The 17,366-nt window shown below is 37.6% G+C and overlaps 1 protein-coding gene across 1 annotated transcript; it reads right to left on the bottom strand.

Moving 5' to 3' along the window:
- Positions 1 to 4,256: 4,256 nt before the first annotated feature.
- On the bottom strand, positions 4,257 to 12,893 carry surf4l (surfeit 4, like). Its single transcript, XM_053481620.1, has 6 exons — positions 12,686 to 12,893; positions 10,117 to 10,303; positions 9,168 to 9,244; positions 7,372 to 7,415; positions 7,084 to 7,270; positions 4,257 to 5,496 (listed from the first exon to the last, which is right to left on the bottom strand). The coding sequence occupies exons 1-6, from the start codon at positions 12,731 to 12,733 to the stop codon at positions 5,230 to 5,232; spliced, it is 810 nt and encodes a 269-aa protein (XP_053337595.1). The 5' UTR covers positions 12,734 to 12,893; the 3' UTR covers positions 4,257 to 5,229.
- Between the last annotated feature and the right edge of the window lie 4,473 nt (positions 12,894 to 17,366).

Below are 17,366 nucleotides of genomic sequence, written 5' to 3' on the forward strand. Positions count from 1 at the left end.
CAAAAAATTAGACCAAGATAAATAATTTCAGATTTTTTCCCACCTTTAATATGACCTTTAACCTGTACATCTTAACTGAAAAACAAACTGAACTCTTTTAGGGGGGTAGTAAAAATAAAGCACTAAATTAATAAGGTTGCATAAGTATTCACACCCTCTTATAATTTGGGATGTGGCTGTGTTTAGAATTAAGCTATCATAATCAAACTTATGTTAAATAGGAGTCAGTACAAACCTGCCTCTGATTAATTCCCAATAAAGTCCAATCGGCTTTTCGTGACATTTTCGTAGTTGCATCTTACAGCAAAAGCCAGAGAGCTGCAGAGAGATCTCATTGTTAATTTTATCAGCCAGAGGAAAGCTACAAAAGAATTTCAAGATATACTTATACAGAATATTTATTTTTTATTTTTATTTATTTAATTTTAGTTTTATTTGATCCTAGCTAAATCAAATTTCTATTGTATTTCTTTTTTATTCATATTTATTTTATATCAATAAGCTTTTATTTTTAATGTCACGGGCGGTCGTATAAGCATTACACTGCATATTGTACCGTGTATGCCTGTGTATGTGACAAATAAAATTTAAATTTGAATTTCATTTATCATGAAACAGAGTAAAGACCGTCATTATCAATTGGCGAAAACATGGTGCAACAGTGACATTACCAAGAACTGGACGTTCTTCCAAAATTGATGAAAAGAAAACTGGTCAGGGAGGCTTGCAAGAGGCCTACAGCAGCATTAAAAGATACAGGAATGTCCAGCAAGTACTGTACTGGTTATGTGGTACACATGACAACAATCCTGCGTGTTCTTCATATGTCTGGACTACAGTATAAGCTAGGGTGACGAAAAACATCCAAGCCTGGCTTAATTTAGTAAAAACACATTTAAAGTCTCACAAAAGCATTTGGAAAAGTGAACTTTTTGTCCATGATTCCAAAAGGTATGCTTGGTGCAAAAACACTCACCAAAAGAACACCATACCCACAGTGAAGCATACACACAGCTTCATGCTTTCAGGCTGTTTTTCTTCAGCTGTAACTGGGGCCTTAGTTAAGTTGGAGGGAATTATGAACAGTTCCAAATACCAGTCGATGTTGGCACAAAACGAGGCTTTTGCTAGAAAGCTGAAGATGATGAGGAACTTCATCTTTCAGCATAACAACGACCCAAAGCATACATCCAAACCAACAAAAGGATGGCTTCACCAAAAGAAGATTAAAGTTTTGGAATGGCCCAGCCAAAGCCCAGACCTGAATCCGATTGAAAATCTGTGGGGTGATCTGAAGAGGGCTGTTCACAGGAGATGCCCTCGCGGTCTCACAGATTTGGAGCGTTCTTGCAAAGAAGAGTGGGCAAATATTGCCAAGTCAAGATGTGCCATGCTGATAGACTCCTACCCAAAGAGACTGAGTGCTGTAATAAAACCAAAAGGTGCTTAAACAAAGAATTAGTATAAGGGTGTGCATATTTATGCAACCACAGTATTTCAGTTTTTTTATTTTTACTCCCCCCCCTCCAGAAGATTTCAGTTTGTTTTTCAGTAGAGATGTACACGTTGTAGGTTACAAATAAAAAAAATTTTGAAATTGAAAATGAAATTCTTCACCCTGGTCTCATTTTTTTTTACATAAAAAAAACTAACAGGGGTGTGTAGACGTTTTATATTCACTGTATATACTACACAAGTATTTCCCCTGCAACTGATTAAACAATATGAAAAAAAAAAAAACATGGAGTGTCAGTTCAAGTTCTTTAGTATGGTTAAAATATATAGTATATAAAACTGGGCGGCATGGTGACTTAGTGGTTAGCACTGCCGCCTTGCACATCCAGGGTCAGGGTTCGATTCCCGTCTCTGTGTGCATGGAGCTTGCATGTTCTCCCTGTGCTTGGTGGGCAGACATGCAGATTAGGCTAATTGGCGTTCACAAATTGCCCGTAGTGTGTGAATGAGTGTGTGAGTGTGTATATGTGTATGTCCTGTGATAGATTGGCACCCTGTCCAGGGTGTACCCCGCCTCATGCCCTAAGACTGCTAGGATAGGCTCCAGCCCCCTGCGACTCTGTATACAGGATTAAACGGTATAGACGATGAGTGAGTGAGTGAGTGAGTATATAACTGATGCAAGGGTGAATGAATGATAACAATCTACAGTATATATAAATAACTGTACTGTAACTGTACTGTTATTTCTGCAATTAAACACGATAAAGAGAATTCAAAGACTTTTTATTTTCAGTTTTATTGCTCCTTTTACACAGGCCTCACAATAATCTTAATGTATCAGAAGAGTGAAAAGCAAACCTGTTCTATCACTCAGCTTTAGTGTTGAAAAGTGGTTCTTTTAATGTTTTGAAAAACACGTCTGCCACCTTGTGGTAAAATCAATGCAAAGATACAGAACTGTGATGCATTTAAACCCTGCTTTGACCAGTACCTGCTTGGATATATAAATGTTTCCAACTGCTAAAACATTTAAAAAATAAACCTGTCCACAGCGACTATGACCAGTGAATGAATGAATGAATGAGTAGTACAGTAGACTCAGTAAACACATCATGGTGGCACTGCACAATGCCAAGGTCTCCTGTTAATCAGGCAGCCTTTCTTCATCTCACAAGACAAGAGATTTAACATCATCTCCTTTTGCATTGATGAAAGTGATGGCATGAGAGTAAACCATCCAGTAAAACCTACCCACTAAAGAACACAAAGTTCCACCCAAATCAGACTCAAAACCACCCAGTCCCACTAACATGAGACTAAAAACAATGTTGTCCCATCCAAATGGGAATAAAACAAACACTCAGTCCTGGCGACATGAGAATAAAAACAGTCAGTCTCACCCACGTGAGCTTATACATTACCGAGGTTCATTCACATTAGATTGAAAATCATCCACTCTCACATGAAGGGGGATGAAAGAGCACTCACACCCACCTATGTGTGACTAAAAAGCACCCGGTCTTGATCACATGGTCCCAGTTTTCATCCTTATTGTTATTGAGTATACTGTATGAATGTGTGTGAATGGTGTTCTGTGACACAACCATGCAGCCAGTGTTACTGAGATAGGCTCTGCAATTTCTTTTTACATCAATTATCAAATATATTTTTATCTTCCTTTATACTAAAATCATTAATAAGCTATTAAACAGTAATTCAGTACATGTCAGCTTGCACGGAACAAATAGAATGAAGTGAGGAATAATGGTCTGCATATGAATGGTTTAAAGTGACAAGAAGCACTTGGCAACAAAGAGTTGTTTTCCCAGCCATGGCAGTAAATGGTTAATCAACATGTTCAATAAGGACAGTGGTCTGTAAATTATAAATGAAAGTATTATTATTTTTACTTGTATATAATGATGTAGGTGAATATAAGGTCACTTCTTGTTTTATGGCGGTTGGCATCTCTTTTTTAAGTGATTGATACAGAAGTTGTAGGTGAGCAAGATTTCTTGTTGGATATGTGCCAGAAAATCAAACCTAAAACAAAAAACTGTCAGCACAAACCTATTGTGATCACTAAATGATAGCGTCAGAGCATCTTCAAAATCGCAGGTCTCGTGGGGTGTTCCTGGAATGCAGTGGTTAGTACTTAAAAAAATAAAGTGGTTCAGGAAAGCACAACTGGTGAACTAGAGACAGGGATATGGGGAAGTGATGCTCACTGACACAGAGCAACAACCAGCATATTTTTTTTTTTATTTCCTTAGGAACCAATAAAAAAAAAGGAGGAAAGAAAGTATTTATCTATACATTTATTAAATAATCTGATTTACAGAAGACACTGTGAATGGGGCAGCATAACCACATACCAGTCAGCGTACTCGTGCCTGCCGACCTGGTCTTGATTTCTAAAATCTCTAAATCTCAGATCTAGTATTTGTGGGATGTCTGATCCATGGAGGCCCACTTTATAACTCATAAAGCATCTGTTGCTAATCTCTACATGCCACTGCATACCTACAGAGGTCTTGTGGAGTGTCAAGTGTTCTGCTGTTTTGGTGGCTCCAAGGGGACTTTCATTATATTCGTCAGGTTTTTTTCTTTAAAATATTTTTGAAAAGGATGATGTATGGGTAGCTGTAAATACTGAAATATTTAACTGAAACAAAACCTTTTTTTCATTGCTTTTTTTATTTTCCCTTTATTAAAAAAGGTATATGAGACACTTGAGACATTTAGAAAACCAACATATTCTGTATTTTTTTGTACAAAAAGAAGAAAAACACTACATGACAAATCACAGGGTTTCATTTATTTCAAATTTCCTGCTTTGCTTGTTTTGAAAAATACTAATCTCCTGTAAACTTTCGCGACCTGACAACAGTTTACATACAGAGAACAATGCTGACTCAAATTAACACATTTACACTGGAATAAGGTGAAAATATTTATAATATATATATATATTTATTAAAGATTCTAAAAGGCCATTGAGGGTGGTCATTAATTCTAGTTTTCCATTTTAATAACAGTAACACAAACTTGGTTTTAATTATCAGTTAATCTTTTACTTTTTGCCTGTTACACTCCTGAGCTGTAATGATGTACATATCAGCTGTCACACACACCGCGCCTAACCACTGAGTTGGAATCAGCACAATCATGATATACATCCATAAACAGCTATGTGATGTAAATCCCCATTAGCTCTTAAAGGGGTAACTAATAAGAACATTGATGTTATTATAACTTATTTATGATACATTTAAACTACAACAGGGATGTGACACCAAAGCAGCCAGAGTTGTTTTAATAAAAAAATTAAATTAAATTAAATTAAATGCAAAATAAAACTTTGGTCGGTGGACTGTGACTGGTACCAAACAGAGGTGATATTCAGGGATTATTAAAATATTGTAATATATCAGATATTAAATGATTACATTAACAGCAGGGATAAAACAAAAACAGATCCTGGCCATATCTGTTGCTAATAAATATGACAAAAAAATATATAACGACTAAAAGTGCCTGTAGAAATGAAGAAAACACCCTGAAACCATAGAAAAGGTAGACAGTACTTGGGCTGCAAAAGTAAAGACTAAGTCATGTTGTTGGTTTCTGGGTTCCTTCACTACAGGCCATGTCTCAAACTGCTCATCACTCCCTATATAGTGCACTTGCTTTAAGGGGTAATGCTGCAGGAACTACTGCTGAGCACACACTATAAAGTAAGCAAGAGAGCCATTTGAGGTTTGCCCAGTCTCACCACTCCTTCTTCTTCTCGTCCATGGAGACTCCACCAGGACCTCGCGCTACCACCAGTAGCAGACCCCCGATTACGGAAGTGGTCTGGAAGAAGTCGTACTTGAGGAAGTCGTGCATGGGTTTGTAAGCTGGAATGGTCCAGAAGGCATTGAAGTAGACATTGATGACAAAGAGCCACACAACCAGAGTGAGGGCAGCCAGCTTCGTCTTAAAGCCGATGGCCACCAGGATTATTAGAGCTGTGCCTACCAGGTTCTGTAGGAACTGCAAGACACAAAAACTAATTAGACATCTGGAACATAGAGATGTTTATAAAGACACTTGGAATTATGACAATGTGCAAGTCTGACACCTTGTGGTCAATCAGGGCTTGGCATTGACACTGCATCCAGTGGCTGGGGTTTGCGCACCAACTGGGAATTTGACCTGGGCCTTTCGCATGGCAGGTGGAACACATACCACTGAGCTACCAGGCCCATCAGTTGACTAAAATTAAATTAGGGCATAAAATTATATATAATAAGGGGTGTGGCCATTTTGACTGACAGCTACAATGCGGATGTCAAACCCCTAGCTGTCTGCCATGCATTGCTGTAATTTAACTTACCAAAAAAGTAGGAGTTGTCAGGGGATGATGTGTAGGGTATAAATGAGGAAATTTCAAAAAGTACTATTAGCAAATAATTTAACATTAGTCACCTTAGCATTTTAGCTAATCTATCGTTTAGCTAGCGATCTTGTGGTAACTGAGGTAAATACTGTAGGTGTGTTCCAACCAATAGCCTGGTGCTATGGATTAACCGGGATTTAGGTGCAGTCAGCTCCTGCCATGGAAATGACCAGCGCTCCCACATTTGAACTTCATTGATCATCCATTCTTCAAAACACCCCTGGGTGACATCAGAGCGGGTTTGTCCATTTCTTATACAGTACATGGTGCACCACGTAGTACGACCATAAATACATCACTTCTGTAACCGTGTGCTACGTGGTCAAAAGTGCTATACTATTGATTCCATCGAAGGTTTTTATGTTTCCTAAAACAAATCATTAGGTGTTTGTAATATAGACCTAATTTTCATTTAAAACAGCACAGTATTTTTTTTTTTTTTTTTTACAGCAGTATGTCCTGTACAAACATACTTATCTGGGCAAAATAATGATATGAGGGATGTTCAGGCCAAAGCGGGACTTTTGATTGTTAAAGTAAAAAAAACACAGTTACGAGAGCAACCCCCTCTCTCTGTATATAATCCCCTGATACACTAATGAATTTTACTAGTGTCCGTACACTATCACTGGACCCTAGAATAGTCTGCTTGCTTCATGTCTGACACGTTGCCCTTCAAGGAACTCATTTAATGCCTCAAACATGTGGAAATGGCTTGGAGCGAGGTCAGGACCATACGGGGATATGACAATAACGTCCAGCCGAGTTCTTGTAAAGTGCAAGTGTTTTTTGTTAATTATTGTGTGTACTGTGTTCCCACAGACCGGTGTGTTTATGCTGCAAGTCTGTTGATTTTCAAGGATCAGGCGTTCCACTCAATGAATGTCCACATGAACGACTGCAGTGGGCTCTGAGCCACCGCACAGCGGGATCACCCTTTACTAACGTACTGCCTTCTTTGTATCATTTAAATGTTTTACTTCTTGAAATTTTCTGTAAAGTAAATTAGTTTTATATCTTCTTTAAAATTAGTTTTATATCTTCATTCTCGAAACATTTCATCACAAGTCCCGGTTTGATGTGAACGCCCCACATACTTTATTCATTAATTTATTCAGTACACTACAGCCTACGTTCATGGAACATAAAGAGAGCTAGTTATGCTGTGTGTGTATGCTCACAGAGAGGAAGTTGGCATCAAAGTGGAGCAGGGTCATGAACATGAGCACGAGCAGTACGCGTCCTCCGAGCTGCATGTACTGCTTAGGAGAGCTCTCTCGCACCGTGGGCACACCAGCAAACATGCTCCTCCCTTCTGAACGTGACTCAGCCAGTAGTAACAGCAACCCGCCTCCCAGTGCCAGGTTCCTTATAGAGAGAGAGAGAGAGGGCATAATTAATAAGAATAATGGTTTAATATTAATGGAGAAAAAGCACACTTGCTTTTCTTAACCTTGACTAAAACTCACCTCATCAAAAACTTTGGATCCCACAAAATGCTGTAGGCAATAGTCTGCAACAGAGCACAAATACAATGAATATGGAGTCTGGGGGACTTTTTTATTCTTCAACCACAATTTTATTTACCACATAACTGTTGTAATCAATCTGATCCTGCTGTCCTACAGTATATACCACATTCTAAATGTTCAATTCAATCGGAAGACATTTGGTTAATTTGTTAAACACAGAGACTTACACAGAGGTTATGCTTATACAGTGGCATGCATGGTTTTACATTACTGAAAACATGATATAAAACTTTACTTTTTATATTTTTTTGTGAGGAGATTATGCTGCATTTTTTGGAACCTTTAGAGTAGATTTTTACCTTTAAAGTTTGCTGACAGTTTTCAGGACAAAACACTTAATACTTTCTGGGTAATATGATAAGCTATATTTTACTGCCTTATTAACTTCAAGAGAATTAAAAAAAATAACTATTTTTTAGCATTAGCATTTTAGCTTATCTACCGTTAAGATAGCGAGCTTGTGGTAACTGAGGTAAATACTGTAGGTGTGTTCCAACCAATAGCCTGGTGCTATGTATTAACCGGGATTTAGGTGCAGTCAGCTCCTGCCATGGAAATGACCAGCACTACCCACATTTGAACTTTAAATCTATTCTTTAAAAAAAACCACTGGGTGACGTCCATTTCTTATACAGTACATAGGAATATATATATATATATATATATATTTTTTTTTTTTTTTTTTTTTTTACAGTAGTATGTCCTGTACAAACACTCATCTGGCCAAAATAATGATATGAGGGATGTTCAGGCCAAAGCGGGACTTTTGATTGTTAAAATAAAAAAACACAGTTATGAGAGTAACCCTGTATATAATCTGTATATAATCCCCTGATACACTAATGAATTTTACTAGTGTTTTACTAGTGTCCGTACACTATCAAGGTAAAAGGTTTACATATAACTGCTAACAAGAACACAAATCTTGTTTTATCTAACTATAAATGCTCAGTGGATAAGGCATTGGACTATGGTTCAGAAAGTCCCAGGTTCAAAGCCCACAACCACCAAGTTGGGTCCTTGAGCAAGGCCCTTAAAACTCAACTGCTCAGATGTAAAATAATAACAGATAAATATGTAAGTCACTCTGCATAAGGACATCTGCCAAATGCGTAAATGTATAAGTGACCCTAAACACAGACTATTATTTGAATACCATCAGGTTTAGGGTGAAAATGGCTCTCTGCTGTTTGCAAACCCCAGGTATTTTATTCCTTATATATTTGAGGGAAATCTGACCCCTGGTGGTTTAACCATGACTACTGCATCGACTCAAAATGTTGCCACTTCTGCTTTTGCTATTCGTTTGGGTTTTGATAATCTAAGATAATTCATTAAGCGATTCATTAAGTGAGGTTTAAATCAGGCAACAGAAATAGGAGATGTTGCACAACACAAGTTTTAGCCCACATGCTGAAGTTCATTTTACTTACATTTACATGTAAAAGACCAGGATTGATGTTACAAACTAAACCAAGCTACAATGAATGATTTCAATGAATGATTACAATGATTTCTCTTTATTTAGCAAGATCCTTAACCCCATCTGCTCCAGAGGCGCTGTATCCTGGCTGACCCAGCGCTCTGACACTAGCTTCCTAACTGGTATAAGCGAAATAATCATTTCTTCTTATTATTATTATTATTATTATAATTGCAAAACATGGATCTTTTTTTCTAGACGTTTTTCAAATACAGCACAGAAGACCTCAGTTATCACTGTAACAACTCACCTGCAATCCAATGATGCCAAACAATCCAAAACAGGCATACTCCACAAAATTCCTGCTTAGAATCAATACACAACCGCCTGGAAACATACAAGTTCAATACAATAATGTTAACATTCAGTAATTCATTATTTGAACAGAGTGGCCTAACACTTTTTTCAGATTTGTCGTAGTAATTCTAAAGAACGAATAATTTGCGCTGAGTGTCATATCACTGAATCATAGCTGTGCTGATGTGCAGCACTCCGTCTCGTGAGATTTTGCTTAAATAGAGAACAGACTGATAGAGTTATTTAACCAGAACATCATGAATTGGCATATTAATAGAATGCCCATTATCATGTTTAATAATTATTAAATATTTCTAATAATTATAAACTTCACCACACATGGGATATTATAGGCCTGATGAAATTTATTTACGTTTGACGTTTTAGCAAATCTGACGTTTTAGCAAACTTGCCCACGGGTTTACACAATACAATATTTAGCATGTTGTTCACTAGATTGACAGGGCACCTGTTAGCCTAATTAGCCATATCGGGATGTTAATTATGATATTTTTGTATAGCGGCAAGAGTTCTAATCTATTATTGTTTCTATGGTAACAGCTCATACACAGGAAGTTGAATGGGCTCTGCATAATCCATTATTTTTATTAAACAAATCCACAAACCCCATGTGTTATAAAGATGTGGTGAAGGTTTTTGTTTTACAATTCTACAAGCAATCTCGGATTTCAGCGCTTTGTAATAGTCACCGTATTGGCAAAAGGTTTGCCAGCACTCCCAGGTTTTTTGCTCTGGGTTTTAAATGGAAATAGAAGTGACTGCTAGCCATTGGGCATCTTAAAATTAAAAGTAACAGCCTAGATATATTTATTAAATTAAGGCATGATATTGTGATGTATACTAAACATTTTTTTCTTCTTAAATAATAGCTACTACCTTACCCAGCTGGCCCAGTAAGTTTATTAAGACGAAGAGTGAGGCAAGGAAGAAGCCACACCCCCACGAGCTCTCGATGTACTCTTTCTGCTCGCTCCACTGGAACCACATCCTGATACCATCTTCGAGGAAGGTGCTGATCAGACACAACCGTGCTACATGGGGAAGGTACTGCTTTGTCACTCGCAGGAACTGAAGCAGATAACACAGACAGAAGACATTTAATTATCTGCACTGCAACTGTTCAGTATCTTTAATACGCAGAATAAACTTATAACCAATTAATAGTGTATTTTAAGCATGTTAAAACAAGGATCCCTGATTCTGGAGAATATCTTGCACAAATTAGCCTTTTACCAGTCCTATAAAACCAACGGCAACAATCATCACTTAACCAGCTAGGATTAGCCCATATGGTATCTTGCTGTTGCTATAATTATTTTTTTCAATTTAGTTAAAAACCATTTTATTCAACATCAACATATTGTAAATTCAAATCAATCCTCTGACTGCTTGAGTAACAATAGTTACTAAGGCACTAAAGGGACAATAAAAAAATGCATTTGACTGTAATCTACATCAATATTATATAATTAAGTCTTAAATCATTTGACACAGCAATATACCCAAGTTTGAGCTCCCTAACTTTTTACAATAACATGATCATGCTTGCCTGATCTGAACGATCTAGCTCGGAGAAGGAAAAAGACAGAAATGTACAAAAACATGTGTACCACTTTCTGATTATCACATCTATCTGCTCTAAATGCACATCTGAAATGTAAGTAAGCCATGTCAAATATGGCTATGAGGACATTTATTTTTGGCCTCTAGCCCAGATTTTGTGAGATTAGAAAACTAAATATATGCAGGGTATATGTGAATGCTAGTTGAACTTGGAAGCAACAATCAAGCCGTCTATTAAAAAAAAAACATTACGTTCACCATTACCCTATTCAACAGCAGAACTGTTATGTCTAGTTATGACATACCAGAATGTTTTATTACAGAGCTGGATTTCTATGTTCTTTAGAAGATTTGGTACATTTTGAAACCAGGAAACTGAAATATTATTTTATTGCTGTAAGTGACAAAGACAATAAACGTTCATGTTCAAATTAATCATCATATATGTGGCAGACACTGCCGGAAAAACAAAACATATCGCAGCAAAGCAAGTCTTATGCAAAAAAAAAATAATAATGATAATCATGTTGCACATATGTAAAACTTAAACCGTGCAGTCACAGCAAAACAATGGAGGCAAAGAGAGTAAAATAAATCTCTAGTAAACCTTCCTGTTGCATGCATCAAATTATAGTCAAAACTTCAGTCTAAGCCATGTCATGACTCTTCATGACTCATATGGAAAACACTATGATTTGCCAGCAAAGGTGTTCATTATGAAATTGTGGTCTGTAGTGTCTTGTGAAAGTGTCTGCGCAACCAGGATCTCTGTTAAACCCCGCCCCTACAGGCTCCACGTCAGAGGCAGGAAGTCAAAGCAGCCAATCAGCAATCAACAAGTAAGAGCCAAGCACACCGATGAATGGAGAGAGACCTTTAGGGCAGCGTAGGACTCAATCTTTAGCAATCAGGATTACAGGAACATGTTTATTCAGTTGTCTGGCAGCCAAAGAATTTTGACAAGATGGTACATTTATTCAGTTGTAAAAGCAGTGTGTATATAAAAAAGTGCTTACTGTTAACATAAGGGGTAACGTGCATACAAGCTACTGATCTAAATCATAGCTACAGATGGCAATGAGCTGATAGTCTTCACTGGATTTTGCTTAAATTTTTTTTTTTTCAGTGTGTGCTGGCCTTGTCCTCTAGAAAAACACATCTGAAGGCTGAAGTCAGAAAGTGCACAGAAGTGATGCATCAGTAGTATGAAGCAATTCACCTTTTGGTTTGTGTAACAACTTTGACAAAGACAAAACAGGCTTAAATAATATGATAAAATAAAGGTAAAATCCAGTGTATTTAGCTTTTTATTATTTATAAGATCAGTGCTACACAGAGCTAATCGATGCTCAGGTGGCCTGTAACGTTTCCAATGGTTTTGATTTTTAAGGTGTGTGTGTGTGAGGGTGGAAACAAAGTGATCATCACCTGCAGGCACACACCTGGATCATGGCAAATGTAAAGTTTTTTTTTAAGAACATGGAATAATTTAGAAAAATGCGAGTAGCACCCAGGGAGTGTGAGTGCCACAGCTGACTACAGCACCACAGTGTACAGAACACAGGATACAGTCATTAATATAGTGCATCAATTATTATTTACAACCACTTCTGGGGTTTATTCTTTAAACTGGAGCTTAAAGCTGGACTCTGCACGTCACTATAACTATTTCCTTAAACTGCAGTTTTATTGCCCTCTCTGTCTCTTCCTTATTTTCTTCCACTACATAAACCTGACTTCAGTCCACAAGTGAACTACCCTGTATGTTTAAACTCATACACGAAAGAGAGAGTGAGTTAAAGATTAGGAGAAAACCAAGTGTGAGGAGTTGCCTGCACTTCCAGGCTGTGCGTCTCCCTCCATCAGGCCGTGTGTCTGCTCTCTCACCTGATCCGCCACGTCCTCCGCGCTGCTCATCAGACCGCTTTGCACCATCTCACCCTGCTGTCTGTGCTGCAGCCTCTCTACCGGGGTCACTGCCTGGCCGAAAGTCGCCTGAACTCCGTGTCCTGATGCAGATCTTACGGATTGTTTAAACGCGACGTCTCGTTATCGTGTGGATATAAAGCATCGCCGCCCCATAATGCCCGATACCCTGGCTGATGTCGCCCCCTGAAGGTCACAACTGGTCCTGCATGCCACGTGGACCACGGGATCTAGACATGGTTGCCAGATCCACTTTTATATTGCGGTGGATGATTATTTTTGAAGTCGGCAGCACAAAGACTTAGTGGTTAGCAGTGTCGCCTTGCACACCAGGGTCTGGGTTCGACTCCCGCATCGGGGTCTGTGTCTGGAGATTGTATGTTCTCCCTGTGTTTGGTGAGACCAATGAGACCAAGGTGAAGTTGTGTGGCCAGTGTTATGTTTGGTGGAAAATTAAACAACATTTCAGCAGAAAATCCTTAAAACCTCAAATTCAAAACCTCAAATCAAACACAGCACTGAAGGTGTGATGATTTGGACTTATTTTGTAGCCACAGGACGTGGGCACCTTGTGTCATTAAGTCAACCATGAACTCTTCCATACGTCCGTAGTCTTGAGGCAAATGTGAGGCCATCTGTCCGACAGGTGAACATTGGTCAAAATTGGGTCCTTTGTCTGTATTATTTATTCTGTGCACTTATTAATTTATGAAGTCATACATCCATTCATACATTATGGGCAATATGGAAATGCCAATCAACCTTAAACACAAAAACACATCTTTGGACCATGGGAGGAAACCAGAGTTTTCAGAGTGAATCCCTCAAGCACAGAGAGAACAAAGGTTCTTTAGATATGAGTCAACATTGCTAACCACTAAGCCACCATGCGCAAGAGAACAGTATAAGCACAGCTTTTGACATATTCAAAAAGAAAGGAAATGAAGTTATGATAAAAATGCACAAATCCTCCCAGCAGAGATGCGATGAAAACGAAGGATTTAGATTAATATGGGAGATTTCAGAAATGACTGACAGCTTTTATGATGATAAAATATGAGTTCTTTACCCAATTTGTGTAATTTTCTTCTCAATTTAAAAAAGAGGCTTTGTTTTTTCATTAGACTCTTAGAGAAAGAGAGAGAGAGACTGGTGCTTAGTCATACAAAACTACAAAACTATTAAATTATTTAATTACTAATGTTATGATTTTTGTTGCACTCTCATAATCCTTCCCAGATGAAAGCCATGAAAGGGATCAATTGATAGTTTTGTGAATTTCATGTTTAAGTGCATGTGTTTTTGTTTTAATGTCTCCAAGTTGATTTAAATAAGCTTATGTGTTTTGTTAATAAAACTGTTCTTAAAATTTTTACATATTTTGCAATCATGTTGTATGTTTGCAAAAAAATAAAAATAAATACTTTACTACTTGATCTCCCTTGATTTCTTTTTTTGCAATTTGACCACTGGTGCCAACCTATCACAGGGCCTTGCATGAAGTGAAGTTATAATTAACAAATTTTACTTGTAATTTAGGCCTATTATTATGCAAGAACTGAAACATGACTAGGGGAATTTCTACAGGAAAATTAGCAAAGATGGGATGAAATGATACCACCTGCAAGTCATTTTTGATCAATTATGAGTTTATGACTCTTATATCCCTGCAATTTTGCCAAGTTAGTTGGTCTGACAGGAAATAGAGAGTAACACCATCCATAAATGATAACAGTTTTCATTTGTTCACTCCTGGCTATTGATTACATATCTAGCAGATGCACTTATCCAGAACAACTGACATTTATATCTCATTATACATCTGGGCAAATGAGGGTTAAGTGCCTTTCTCAAGGGTCCAGCAGTGGCAACTTGGTGGTTTGAACCTGGAATCTTCCAAACCATAGTCCAATGCCTTAACCACTGAGCTACCCCTACCCATGGATTACAAGTTTTAAATTAAACTTTTTATTAAGTTCATAAGTACAATGAATATGGTAAGAGTGTGACAAGTTACCAGCTCAACTCTCTTGTAATATAACCATTATAAACATTATTTCCAAATGTGGTTAAAAATTATAGAAGACCAATGAACACCTAAAACTGACCAATCACTCACTCACTTACTCATCTTCTATACCGCTTTATCCTGTATTTACCGTATTTACCTGTATTTCCCCAGGGGCCAGGAGCCTAGCCCAGGATACTTAGGGCATGAGGCGGGTACACCCTGGACAGGGTGCCAATCCATTGCAGGGCACACACACATACACTCACTCATTCACACACTACAGGCAATTTTGGTATGCCATTTAGCCTAATCCGCAGGTCTTTGGATTGTGGGAGGAAACCAGTGTACCCAGAGGAAACTCTCCAAGCATGGGGAGAACATGAAAACTCCATGCACACAGAGATGGGAATTGAATATTAAAATATAAAAAATAATATTCTATCATTTATGTCTAACAGAAATAATGATTTAGAATCATTACAGAAATAATGATTTAAAATAGTCAGTTTGGTAATTTGTGACATCTTTAATGTTAATGAATTTACAACATTTGTACATAATTTAAAATAATGTTATGTTTGTTTTGTTAAAGTCTAGAAAAGTCTTAATTTTTTTTCCATTGATTTACATGTAATCAATGTAATTGCCAATTAAATATAACAAGAAAGAAAGCTTAGTTAAATAAATTATGCAGTATGATTTAAAATAATATAAAGTAAAGTCATTTTCTTTTTGTTTATTGAGTAGAGTCATCAAAAAAAAAAAAAAAAATATATATATATATATATATATATATATATATATATATATATATATATATATTTTGTTACTGACATTGGGTCCTGAGATGTTACCCTGGAGTTCTTTTCCACTTCCTATAAAATTACTCACTCTGTTATTGAACTGATTGTTACTGGACAACCACCCTTTAAGAGTGTGATAATGGTGCTGAATTTCCTTCATTAGTATATAATATACCTCACAGTGGAATGATGGAGACCAAACTCTTTTTCGGTTTTGCAATCTTTTCTAGCATTTTTTGAGGTATCCAGCAATCCTATTTAATTAAAGCATGGCACACTTCTATAAACCTGTATTTATGTACTTTAATCAAAACACTGTACTTCAATTACCAATTTAACTTAACTCATGCCACGAGAGAGTCACATACTTATTCAGAAAAATTTTATTTTGGATACATTTTTAAATAAATAAATGGCAATAAACTTTGTCTATGATTTAGGACCTTATCTAGGTTTTAGGATCTGATCATATTTCAGGTCAAATTTACACAGTATTAGAGGGGCAGTGATTGGCTGTAGGTTACTGGGTTTCTGATCAGAAGGTTGTGGGTTTGAGTTCCAGCCTTGAGCAAGGCCCTTTACCACATCTGCTCCAGGGGTGCTATATTCTGGTTTTCCCTTACCCCAGCTTTCTAACTGGGATATGTAAAATTTACTGCATTTAATTGACGCAGTAAATGTAGGGCACTGGTTGCTCAGTGGTAGATATTTCGCCTGCCATACGGAAGGCCCGGGTTTGATTCCCAGCCAGTGCCCAAACCCCAGCCACTGGATGCAGTGCCGGTCCCAAGCCCAGATAAAATGGGAGGGTTGTGTCAGGAAGGGCCAAGGACTGGGTATTCCGCTGTGGTGACCCCTTGCTGGGAGCAGCTGAAAGACCACCAACATTGACTCTGTAAATGTAACTTGCACAAAGACAATAAAGTTGGATCTGAAACTGTAAATGAGGTTACACATTTTCTTGCAGCACCGTTTATCATTTTTTTTCTAGTTGGAATTAATAAAGCACAGAAACATGCAGGAATGTTAACGTATGTAGCGCGCGCACACTACTGCCTGGGATGGATATTTAACTACGACCTGGCAACCCAAGCTGATACAGCGCCACCTGTCGCCGAGGACTAAAGGGCTAGAACAAACACCAAACGGAGGACGGTTGAAAATAACGGTTTAGTGTGCATATACTTATTTAGCTTTTTTTTAAAATGTAAAGGTTACATTTAATTTGTCTTATGTTAGTATGGTTATTAGTCTATTTGTATTAGCACGTAAGAGGAAACGCCTCACCCTATCTCACTTCCTCAGTCCTCTCTGGGTTGCCAGATATGCAGCGAAACCCTTCTCTGGAGTTCTACTAACCATCAAACTGATAATACATTATCAGATGCAAAGTAGACAACAGCTTGTGTCCGTGTTTTTGTTAATTAACTAAAACCTACAAAGTCTATAATATCACAGAGCAGTGTAACACATGTGGAAAGTTTAGTTACCCTTCCACATACACTACCACTCAGGTTTGGGATTACTTTATAACTCCATGGTCACTCCTGATTTTTATTTCTTTCTAAAAGGTGTCCAAAATATGCAATAATCTCCTTTGAACAGCTAATATTGAGATGTATCTGATACTCATGACCTGTAAAGCCTTCATAGCGACTTTAATCTGAGGTGATGTAAAACTGGTGATTTTTGAGGCTGGTAACTCTAAATAAACCTCTCCTCTCCAGCAGAGATCAGTTTTGGTCTTGATGGTCTTCATCAGAGTCGGTTTCTTCATGGTCCTTGATGAGTTTTGCAAATGCACTTGACAATACTGTTCCAGAAAGGC

Source organism: Clarias gariepinus, chromosome 21, assembly GCF_024256425.1.
Source record: "Clarias gariepinus isolate MV-2021 ecotype Netherlands chromosome 21, CGAR_prim_01v2, whole genome shotgun sequence".
Taxonomy (NCBI): Eukaryota; Metazoa; Chordata; class Actinopteri; order Siluriformes; family Clariidae; genus Clarias; species Clarias gariepinus.

What these genes read in the sequence shown, in the direction of transcription:
- surf4l (XM_053481620.1), bottom strand. Translation starts at nt 12,733, where the DNA reads ATGGTGCAAAGCGGTCTGATGAGCAGCGCGGAGGACGTGGCGGATCAG. An exon ending in GATCCAAAGTTTTTGATGAG is followed by an intron (nt 7,271 to 7,371) that starts GTGAGTTTTAGT and finishes TCTCTCTATAAG; the next exon opens with GAACCTGGCACTGGGAGGCG. An exon ending in TTGATGCCAACTTCCTCTCT is followed by an intron (nt 5,497 to 7,083) that starts GTGAGCATACAC and finishes TGTGTCTTGCAG; the next exon opens with TTCCTACAGAACCTGGTAGG.